Source organism: Oncorhynchus kisutch, linkage group LG26 (genome assembly GCF_002021735.2).
Source record: "Oncorhynchus kisutch isolate 150728-3 linkage group LG26, Okis_V2, whole genome shotgun sequence".
NCBI lineage: Eukaryota > Metazoa > Chordata > Actinopteri > Salmoniformes > Salmonidae > Oncorhynchus > Oncorhynchus kisutch.
The window spans coordinates 40,411,820-40,423,413 of NC_034199.2; the positions used below are offsets into that span (position 1 = coordinate 40,411,820).

At 40.3% G+C, this 11,594-nt stretch overlaps 2 protein-coding genes across 8 annotated transcripts in view; one reads left to right on the forward strand and one right to left on the reverse strand.

Moving 5' to 3' along the window:
- The window catches only part of LOC109871402 (protein mono-ADP-ribosyltransferase PARP14), a 32,074-nt gene extending 27,950 nt beyond the window's left edge, over positions 1 to 4,124 (reverse strand). The window contains exons 1-6 of one of the 4 annotated variants that reach the window (XM_020462263.2): positions 3,893 to 4,124; positions 2,215 to 2,411; positions 2,085 to 2,106; positions 1,698 to 1,865; positions 935 to 1,174; positions 267 to 509 (exon numbers count right to left, since the gene is read on the reverse strand). In XM_020462263.2, the coding sequence (XP_020317852.1) occupies positions 267 to 509; positions 935 to 1,174; positions 1,698 to 1,865; positions 2,085 to 2,106; positions 2,215 to 2,411; positions 3,893 to 4,064 (1,042 nt within the window). In that variant the 5' untranslated portion in view covers positions 4,065 to 4,124. Of the gene's footprint in view, positions 1 to 266; positions 510 to 934; positions 1,175 to 1,697; positions 1,866 to 2,084; positions 2,107 to 2,214; positions 2,412 to 3,892 lie in introns of those variants that run through there. The other 3 variants (XM_020462264.2, XM_031806343.1, XM_031806344.1) reach the window with 3 other exon arrangements.
- On the forward strand, positions 4,004 to 10,599 carry nmi (N-myc (and STAT) interactor). 4 transcript variants are annotated; one of them, XM_020462265.2, is made up of 10 exons: positions 4,004 to 4,350; positions 4,430 to 4,486; positions 4,578 to 4,643; positions 4,726 to 4,884; positions 5,060 to 5,176; positions 5,286 to 5,445; positions 6,056 to 6,162; positions 6,463 to 6,649; positions 6,795 to 6,898; positions 8,945 to 10,599. In XM_020462265.2, the coding sequence occupies exons 2-10, from the start codon at positions 4,445 to 4,447 to the stop codon at positions 9,146 to 9,148; spliced, it is 1,146 nt and encodes a 381-aa protein (XP_020317854.1). In that variant the 5' UTR covers positions 4,004 to 4,350; positions 4,430 to 4,444; the 3' UTR covers positions 9,149 to 10,599. The 4 variants fall into 4 exon arrangements, with proteins under 4 accessions (XP_020317854.1, XP_020317855.1, XP_020317856.1 ...); XM_020462266.2 differs by having other exon boundaries at positions 4,231 to 4,350; positions 4,442 to 4,486; positions 8,945 to 10,596; XM_020462267.2 differs by lacking the exon at positions 4,430 to 4,486 and having other exon boundaries at positions 4,235 to 4,350.
- The last annotated feature ends 995 nt before the right edge of the window (positions 10,600 to 11,594 follow it).

Here is an 11,594-nt window from a genome sequence, read left to right on the forward strand (position 1 = left end):
GGCGGAAATTGAGAAAAAAAGGAGCCCTTTAAGTAAATCAGGTGTTTAAATTAGGTGAAAATGAGACTGGAGGAGGACTTGAACACTATATTGTATTTCCAAGGTCATCAATTGTAACTGTTTGGAAATACCAGGATAGCACACGGAGGTAATGCATTACGCTTTGAAATGCACAATATACAATGTGCATGTACAACTATTGATACAACTGTAGGCCTACACACAACATCATTTCTAGAGCATAATGTCATTGAAAAGGGCCCTACCATGACAGTCTTCAAAGGTGATGACCATGCTCTTGCCATTTGTAACCCAAATCTGGGACCTGATAGCCCCTCCTTTGCTCCTCCTGCTGGAGAAGTAGAGATTCAGGGCCTCCTCCACCTCTCCTTTGTATTGGCTCATGTCCCCCTGGACAAGGACGGAGTCTGTCAGCTCTAAACGGCAAGCCCCAATCTCCATGCCCTGGAACTTCTTTGACAAGCATTTCCTAAGGAAGGACTTGATGTCTGCGGAACATGGATAGTTAGATTGATAGTTAGATTAGTGTTGTATTTCGCTGTTTGGTCATGCAACTTAATTGAATGGTGTAATAGTGATATGGTGTAATAGTGATATGATGTAATAGTGATATAGTGATATGGTGTAATAGTGATATGATGTAATAGTGATATAGTGATATGGTGTAATAGTGATATGATGTAATAGTGATATGGTGTAATAGTGATATAGTGATATGATGTAATGGTGCAATAGTGATATGGTGTAATAGTGATATGGTGTAATAGTGATATGATGTAATAGTGATATGATGTAATAGTGATATGATGTAATAGTGATATAGTGATATGGTGTAATAGTGATATGGTGTAATAGTGATATGGTGTAATAGTGATATGGTGTATACATATTTATGATGTATCTGTGGACCTACCAATGTCCTGTTTGAAGGTGACCACTACTCTTTCTCCATCGTCAAGGGTCTCCCAGACATGTTCAGCCCCTTGGCTGCAGCTGCCGATGTATAGAGAGACAATGTCGCACTTGCAGGTCTCGTTGAACCCAGTCAGGATGAAGCGTCTTTTGTCCAGTTTCCCTTCAACAGCTGTCTCATTGTACACCTCCACAGAAATGCCATACTGATGCTCCTTCTTGGCAAGGACTTTCTCTGCATCTGACAGAAGGTAGTAGGAACAGTATTTATTGGTGGGCATGAATGATCAAGCAGACTCAAGAAATTCACTCATGTAAATGTTCACTTGATGATATAAGTAGATGACACGTCACAATGTGATCACGTCACAATGTCATCACATGTCACAATGTCAATGTCATCACATTTAACAATGTAAATTATCTGAGATGCAAAGACTCACTGAAAAAAAATCTACATATACTTGTTTCAAATAGCTGCCATTGTGTTCTAGTGACCGAGAAGGAATCATTTCCTTATGAGCCCTGTTCCCAGCTGAGATGACTAATGGTATTTTACAGTCAAAGGAAAGTAACCTCTGAATGATACACAAGTGTCATAGTTGATCTAATTAGTGCTTATCCTGACAGGTACAAAGTTGAACTGTCCACTGAAAGCAATACAAGTGGTTAACAACTCCCACATACAGTAAATCCACAATATAATATTCATTTGAAGAAAGAACATTTTGAATTAGATGAGTCTATGGGAAAACACTCCTTACCTGACTGACAGGACAGTTTAAGGACCCATCTATTCTTTCCATGTCTTGTAATGCTGACCTCTCCTTCCTCTGAAGCAAACTGCTCAAAATACAAGTTAAGGACCTCCTTTTCACATTCCTTGGTTGTTCTGACAAGTAGTAATTTTATGTCATTATCCGTCACTGAATCTGAATAATAAACAGACACACAGAATGAACATTACTGTGATTTCCCTATTGATTTAATATCTTATTAAAGTGTCAATATTTAACCTTTAGATTTTATGCTAGTTTATTTCGTCACATAAACTGAAATTAGAAAAACGATTAGAGTTTTAGCAACCAGGAAATTGCGGAGCGAATTCTGCATAGTGCAACTTTAAGTATATTTATGAATATGAGTCTTACCCGCTAGACTCTCTGACACTGGCTGATACATCAAAGACAGAGAGAAAACACATTAGTAGGTCTAAATGCTGTAATGCTGTATATTGCCAACTCTAACTAGATACAATATAAGCAACACATAAAGAATTACCTTCTCTTCAACTTTAGGTGAAGACTTTCCTAGAGAAATCAGTTTGTCTTTTGTAGGGCGAGGGAAGACTGGTGGTTTAACTTTCTTCACTTCTGTTTCACCGCCATCTTCCTTCAGTTTCACTCGAAGCTCAACCACCCCAAAAGGGATTTTGAAATCAATTTTATGGCATTTTCTATCCAACACTTTCTGCAGAGCTGAGGAGGAATTGACAGACCATCAGCACATACAGTGGGACAAAAAAGTATTTAGTCAGCCACTAATTGTGCAAGTTCTCCCACTTAAAAAGATGAGAAAGGCCTGTAATTTTCATCATAGGTACACTTCAACTATGACAGACAAAATGAGAAAAAAAATCCAGAAAATCACATTGTAGGATTTTTTATGAATAGTTTTTTTTTAAAACTGGGTCACGTCTATGGCAACCGAACCGATAGAACAAACAACCAGCCGGCTTGGGTAGTAACCCTAGATTTGTGTCGGGACTATATCTTGTGGAAGGAAGAAATAGTATGAATAAATTCATCCAAATAAAGTTTTTAATTTAAATAAGTCAATCGTTATTTGAATATGTTGGTAACCCGTTGTGTAAAAGTGATACTGTCCTCAAAAATGGTGTTTGGAGAATATATTGGCACGGTTTGCCAGCCCTCGATTTCGTCTCGGGCCTAACAACACCCGTGCCAATATATCCTCCAAACACCGGCTTCTCAGGCATTATCACTTAAATACAATGCTCAGGGCTGTTCTTAAGCACGACGCAACACGGAGTGCTTGGATACAGCCCTTAGCCGGGGTATATTGACCATATACCACAAACCCCGGACGTGCCTTATAGTTTTTATAAACTGGTTACAAACATAATTAGAACATAAAAATATTTGTTTTGTCATACCCCTGGTATATGGTCTCATACAGTGGTGTAAAGAACTTACGTAAAAATACTTTAAGGTACTACTTAAGTTGTTTTTTTGAGGTATCTGTATTTTCCTTGACTATTTATATTTTTCACAACTTTTACTTCACTACATTCCTAATGAAAATAATGTACTTTTTACTCCATACATTTTGCCTGACACCCAAAAGTACTCGTTACATTACGAATGCTTAGCATGACAGAAAAATTATCCAATTCCCACACTTATCAAGAGAACAACCCTGGTCATCCCTACTGCCTCTGATCTGACGAACTCACTAAACACGTGCTTCGTTTGTAAATTATGTCTGAGTGTTGGAGCGTGCCCCTATCTATCCCTACATTTAAAAAATGAGAAAATGGTGCATCTGGTTTTCCTAATATAAGGACATTTTAAATAATTCATCATTTTACTTTTGTACTTAATTATAAACTGGGTGGTTCGAGCACTGCATGCTGATTGGCTGAAAGCCGTGGTATATCAGACCATATACCACGGATATGACAAAACATTTATTTTTTACTGCTCTTATTAAGTTGGTAACCAATTTATAATAGCAATAAGGCACCTCGGGGGTTTGTGATATATGGCCAATATACCACAGCACAGCGCGTTGCGTCGTGTTTAAGAGCAGCCCTCAGCCGTGGTATATTGGACATTTACCACACCTCCTCAAGCCTTATTGCTTAAATATACCTTTATGGATGTGTCTTTATTCATAGGCCTAAATATTTTGTATTAAGACAAATTGAAATAATGACCTGCATCTTCATGGTAAACAAGCAAAGCCTTCCTCTTGTCCCCAGGATAATCTTGAATTTGTAATGTCTCTCCTCCAGACTTTCTTTTGTTTTTGAAGTGCAAATCCAACTTGGGTCTGATTTTGTCTATGTCGTCTGGCAGACCCTCCAATACCAGCGTTTTTTCTGTCATTATGTTCAGACAGTTGTCTTCCTGTCCTACTTCGATTGAAGCAGCATATTTGTATGTGTCAATTCTTTCAGCAACTTCGATTTCCTGTTGTATAACACATTTTGTTTCCGGTTATTATGGAAAATCACTTGCTATTACATTGCGTTGCTCTCTGCAGCAACTTTCACTTTTGATTTCGTCCCCACGTGACTTCGAGGAACTCGAGTAGGTTACAAAAGGTAATCAATTCGTCGTGATATTTGACTGTAGGAAACAGTATCAGTCCGTATTTTCTCAGGCCGATTCGGTAAGTTAACATTACTTGCAACTGACCACGAATTAATCTGTCATATAAAAAGTAACATGATCGCAAGAATAATTGTTAGACTTTTACGCAGATAATGAGTGACTCTGACGCCGTCAAGCCGCTTGTGAATGGAAAGGTAGCGTAAAATCATGTAGGCCAATTGGACAATAATTTCCTTTTGACTATTATTTTTTTTCGAAATACATGAAATATCTTTTTATAAATAGATGGATAACATCGATGATGAAGAACAGAAACTGTCTGTAGCCAAGGAAGAGCTGAATAAATTGACGGTAGGCCTATTTGCAGAGTTTAGCTATTTATCTGTCAGATTAATGTTTTTTACATAAATATTTATTTCCTATTATTATGCAGAAACAACTTGAGAAGGCAGAGGACGAAAAATCTAGGCTGCAGTTGGCAAAACTGAGCGCAGAAGATTCAAAGAAAGAGGCTTCAAAAAATGTGATGGTCCTTCAACAACAGGGGAAGCAACGTCAGGAGGAGTTCTCTAAAACTGTGAAAGGGATACAGGTAGTCATTTACTTGCCCGTGGCGCTTTTTAAAAGAACATTCACTCAATGGATATTTATATTACATTTACTACTGTAGTTTTATCTGTATAGTCACTCAGATAGATATTGAGGCTGTGGTGGATTAATCAAATATGTTTTTCAATTGTAACCACTTGCATGGTATTGTTACACAGAATGATATCTCGATGCTTGAGAAGGGTAACAAAGATCTGATGGAGAAACTGAAGAAAATCCAGGCTAAACTACAGGCTAAGAAGAGCGAGTCTGCTACACTTCAGCAGAGGTTTAAGGTAGGTCATGTAACAACAGATGTTAAATATGAATTTCAAATATTTTGAGAGGACTAAAAAGAAAGCAATTCTGGCATGGACAACACTCACACTCTACTGCTGGTTCCAGATCTATGTCCAGATCCCTGAAAAGAAGGTGAAGTTCACCCGTAAGGAGAAGGACAGCGATGACAGCGGTCAACACATCAAGGGGGTGTTCACCATTGCCCAGAGACCATCAGTGCTCCTGAAGGGGGGACAGGCTCTCATCACTTTTGAGGAGGAGAAAGGTACAGGAAACAGGACGTCCATCTTTGTGGCTTCATAAAGACAGTGCACATTAATCTACATAACTCATCATTATGTTCCATGTGAGGCATTATGTTCCATGTGAGGCATTATGTTCCATGTGAGGCATTATGTTCCATGTGAGGCATTATGTTCCATGTGAGGCATTATGTTGAATGTGAGGCATTATGTTGAATGTGAGGCATTATGTTGAATGTGAGGCATTATGTTCCATGTGAGGCATTGTGTTCCATGTGAGGCATTGTGTTCCATGTGAGGCATTGTGTTCCATGTGAGGCATTGTGTTCCATGTGAGGCATTGTGTTCCATGTGAGGCATTGTGTTCCATGTGAGGCATTGTGTTCCATGTGAGGCATTGTGTTCCATGTGAGGCATTGTGTTCCATGTGAGGCATTGTGTTCCATGTGAGGCATTGTGTTCCATGTGAGGCATTGTGTTCCATGTGAGGCATTGTGTTCCATGTGAGGCATTATGTTCCATGTGAGGCATTATGTTCCATGTGAGGCATTATGTTCCATGTGAGGCATTATGTTCCATGTGAGGCATTATGTTGACTGTGTTATATTGGGATTATCCTTCCCTCTCTCTCAGTGGCTGCCCAGATCCTGAAGATGGCCAAGTGTACTGTGTCCTGTGATAAAGACAAGGTGCATGTGAAGCCCAAAAGCCTTACACTGGACCCCTTTGTCAAGTTTGAGGTACACCATTTCACACAATGAATGTGTCAAGTTAAATGAAGTACTTTGAAGACATTAAAGATAACCACCTCCAGCCGATAATGATTTAGTTTACTATGGAGTCTGTTTTCTAGAATAGAGTCATCTTATTTACTGCAAAGTGTAAAGGTGTGTTCCAATCAACTTCCAATCAAGAAAACCATACCATTCAATTGATACAATGGTGTCTATAATGACTTGTTGATATTGTTGATGATTCACTGCTGTGCTATTGCCCAGGTGACACACCTGTAACCAAGTTATGTGGCTGTTGCTGTGCAGGTACACCTTGATGTCTCCACAAAGACACTCAGCTTCTCCAATGTTCCATTCACCCTGTCAGAGGAACGAATGAGAGACCGTCTGGAGATCAGCTTCTCCAAGCCCAGTCGAGGGGGAGGAGAGGTGAAGATGGTGGACTATGACAAGCACACTGGGAAAGGACAAATCACCTTCCTCAACTCTGGAGGTACAGTACATCTATTATGTGTGTGTGTGTATGTGTGTTTGTTTGCCACTATCAGAACATGATTTGTTTTATTGGAAAGTGCCGTATTCAATATGTTTAATCATAGAAGAGTTCATATTTTAAATACTTGTGTCTACTTTTCTAGTTGCAGAGAGGCTGGCCCTGAAAAGGAAGTACATCGTGGATATGGACCGTGAGGTGAATGTGAAAGTTGACCTTGTTTACAACTACAAGCTGAAGAAGTTTCAGGTGAGATTAAAACAGTCGCTCATATTTTTCTCTGTCATTTGTTTACATACAGTTCCTAAGCATTGTCCCGTTGTGACTTCCCAATCGGATCAAAGGTGTCTGGACTTTGACTGTTTCAAGTATGTTGGGTTTTCCAAGTCAGGAGCCGCAGCTTGCTGTATTAGGTTATTTAGTTTCTACTAGAGCTGGGACGATAAACCAAAATGATCAACACATTTCTCTAGCCTATACTAGAGAGATGTGAAGTTTGAAATGTAATACGTTTTCTAATATGGGTGATTGTTAAATGGGACAAACTAGTAGTAGTAGTAAACTCAGCAAAAAAAGAAACGTCCTCTCACTGTCAACTGTTTATTTTCAGCAAACTTAACATGTGTAAATATTTGTATGAACATAACAAGATTCAACAACTGAGACATAAACTGTTCTACAGACCTGTTCTAAACAGAACTTGAATAATGTGTCCCTGAACAAAGAGTGTAGCCAACAGCTGCATTAAGTACAGCTGCATTAAGTGCAGTGCATCTCCTCATAGACTGCACCAGATTTGCCAGTTCTTACTGTGAGATGTTACCCTACTCTTCCACCAAGGCACCTGCAAGTTCCTGGACATTTCTGGGGGGAATGGCCCTAGCCCTCACCCTCTGATCCAACAGGTCCCAGACGTGCTCAATGGGCTTGAGATCCGGGCTCTTCGCTGGCCATGGCAGAACACTGACATTCCTGTCTTGCAGGAAATCACGCACAGAACGAGCAGTATGGCTGGTGGCATTGTCATGCTGGAGGGTCATGTCAGGATGAGCCTGCAGGAAGGGTACCACATGAGGGAGGAGGATGTCTTCCCTGTAACACACTGCATTGAGATTGCCTGCAATGACAGCAAGCTCAGTCCGATGATGCTGTGACACACCGCCCCAGACCATGATTGACCCTCCACCTCCAAAACGATCCCGCTCCAGAGTACAGGCCTCAGTGTAACGCTCATTCATTCAACGATAAACGCGAATCTGACCATCATCCCTGGTGTGACAAAACCGTGACTCGTCAGAGAAGAGCACTTTTTGCCAGTCCTGTCTGGTCCAGCGACAGTGGGTTGGTGCCCATAGGCGACGTTGTTGCCGGTGATATCTGGTGAGGACCTGCCTTACAACAGGCCTACAAGCCCTCAGTCCAGCCTCTCTCAGCCTATTGCAGACAGTCTGAGCACTGATGTAACTCGGGCAGTTGTTGTTGCCATCCTGTACCTGTTCCGCAGGTGTGATGTTCGGATGTACCGATCCTGTGCAGGTGTTGTTACACGTGGTCTGCCACTACGAGGACGATCAGCTGTCCGTCCTGTCTCCCTGTAGCGCTGTCTTAGGTGTCTCACAGTACGGACATTGCAATTTATTGCCCTGGCCACTTCTGCAGTCCTCATGCCTCCTTGCAGCATGCTTAAGGCAGGTTCACACAGATGAGCAGGGACCCTGGGGATCTTCTTTTGGTGTTTTTCAGAGTCAGTAGAAAGGCCTCTTTAGTGTCCTAAGTTTTCATAACTGTGACCTTAATTGCCTACTGTCTGTAAGCTGTTAGTGTCTTAACGACCGTTCATTAATTGTTTATGGTTCATTGAACATGCATGGGAAACAGCGTTTAAACCCTTTACAATGAAGATCTGTGAAGTTATTTGGATTTCTACGAATTATCTTTGAAAGACAGGGTCCTGAAAAAGAGACGTTTCTTTTTTTGCTGAGTTTTTAAAGGATAATTAAACACAAACTGTAGTTCATTGTTATAAACATATCGTTCTATTTATAGTTATCAGATCAACTCTGATAACTATCAGAATAGTACATCCATATCACCCAGCTCTAGTCTCTATTGGAGCAGAACTTTGACATGTGCCTGTGTGCTACTCTTGTGACAGACTGCTAACATATGTGTTCACAAATTAACAGGATGGTTCTTTACCAACATTTTTCTGCTGTCTTGTTTCAGATGTTATGTGTAGAGTTGACTGACACATGTATATCAACTGAGAGTGTTTTACTTGAACCTTTGTTGCAGACGTTCTGCGGCACTCCGACGCGCACCATCCTCCTGTGCGGGATTACAGACTTCCAGGATGAGGAGGACCTGCAGGATCACCTGGAGATTCACTTCCAGAAGCCCAGTAACTATGGAGGGGAGGTGGAGTGCATCAAGTATGTCTCCGGGGGCAACGAGGTCAAGGCCTTCTTCACTGAGGACATGGCTGAGATGGAGGCTTAACATTAACAAACGGCCATCCTCTTACGATACATCTATGCTCATGTTTCTCAGTACTTAGTTGGTACCACATGAATGAACCTTAGTGATGATGTATTCATCCGCATTTACCATAATCTATACCCCACTGACATGCAGCACTATATTATACCAAAACTGATCTGTAAGTCTTGGGAAATTAGTCATGTCAACTTTGTATACTGACAAAGTTTAACAAGGCCTTAAAAGGTGTATGATAATTCCTTGTGCAGTGCCTTAAGTTTAGAATAATATTGATTAGAAGGATCTTTATAGTTATATATATAGTCAAACTCTATTAGAAGGGGACGAATGAAAATGCACAGTAGTTGTTTTCATCTAGAGATACTATGTCTATTTCTCTCTGTCAGGCATCTTTGTGATATGATTAAAGGTGTTTTTTGCTCAAACTTCAAATCATGGGTTTTTAAATCGGTCATCATGACATGAATCATGAATTTAGTGTATGGATAATCCCATTGATCGTGGTATATGAGTAACCCACCTACTTAATTTCACCCCATAAAATTCATCTAATGCATATCACATTGTATTGTTTTATTGAACTCCTGTATGCTTTCTGACTACAGTGCTTAAATATAGGCCTGAATACGCACCATTAAAATATTGATAACAGCGCAGGTGACATAATCTGTGCTGAGCAAAAATACCAACGCAACATGCAACAATTTCAAAGATTTTACTGAGTTAACAGTGCATATAAGGAAATCAGTCAATTGAAATACATTCATTGTGCACTAATCTATGGATTTCACATGACTGGTCAGGGGTGCAGCCATTGCTGGGCCCACTGTGGAGCAAGGCCCAGCCAATCAAAATGCATTTTTCTCCACAAAAGGGCTTTATTACAGATAGAAATAGTCCTCAGTTTCATTAGCTGTCTGGTCTCAGACAATCCTGCAGGTGAAGAAGCCGGATGTGGAGGTCCTGGGCTGATGTGGTTACACGTGGTCCGCGGTTGCGAGTCCGGTTGGACGCACTGCCGAATTCTCTAAAACGACATTGGAGGCTGCTTATGATATATAAATTAGCATTCAATTCTTTGACAACAACTCTGGTGGACATTCCTGCATTCAGCATTCCAATTGCACGCTCCCTCAAAACCTGAGACATCTGTGACATTATGTTGTGTGACAAAACTGCACATTTTAGAGTGGCCTTTTATTGCACGTGTAATGATCATGCTTCTTGGTATGCCACTCCTGTCAGGTGGATGGATTATCTTGGCAAATGAGAAATGCTCACTAACACGGATGTAAACAAATTTGTGCAAAATAGTATTTTTGTGCTTATGGACAATTTTGGGGATCTTTTATTTCAGCTCATGAAACATGAGACGAGCACTTTCCATGTCGTGCTGATATTTTTGTTCAGTGTACAACTCAACTGTAAATAAAGACTGCTGAAGGCCACTAGATGGCAGTGTTTTATCATTATTCCCAACTTAATCAAGTACTCCAACACACTTAGCAATTTGGTTTACGCATCCTAAACTTTACTTGAATGGTAATCAGGTAATTAAGCTATTTGTTACGTCAGTGTAGAGGGGCTACGAACACCCCGTAATGCTGATCAATTGATAGGAAATGCAATGCAAAGCACAGGTCACTTAGAAATGTCCTTGTTTTTGAAAGAAAAGCTACATTTTTGTCCATTAAAATAACATCAAATTGATCAGAAATACAGTGTAGACATTGTTAATGTTGTAAATTTCTATTATAGCTGGAAACAGCAGATTTTTTTATGGAATATCTACATAGACGTACAGAGGCCCATTATCACCAACCATCACTCCTGTGTTCTAATGGCACATTGTGTTAGCTAATCCAAGTCTATAATTTTAAAAGGCTAATTGAGCATTAGAAAACAATTATGTTAGCACAGTGGAAAACTGTTGACCTGATTAAAGAAGCAATAAAACTGTCCTTTAGAATAGTTGAGTATCGGGAGCATCAGCATTTGTGGGTTCGATTACAGCCTCAAAATGGATAAACAAAGGACTTTCTTCTGAAACTCGTTTCTCTATTCTTGTTCTGAGAAATGAAGGCTATTCCATGTGAGAAATTGCCAAGAAACTGAAGATCTCGTACAACGCTGTGGACTACTCCCTTCACAGAAGAGAGCAAACTGGCTCTAACCAGAATAGAAAGAGGAGTTGGAGGCCCCGGTATACAACTGAGCAAGAGGACAAGTACATTAAAGTGTCTAGTTTGAGAAATAGATGCCTCACAAGTCCTCAACTGGCGACTCCGGGATGCTGGCCTTCTAGGCAGAGTTCCTCTGTCCAGTGTCTGTGTTCTTTTGCCCATCTTAATCTTTTATTTTTATTGGCCAGTCTGAGATATGGCTTTTTCTTTGCAACTTTGCCTTGTAGGCCAGCATCCCGGAGTCACCTCTTCACTGTTGACAT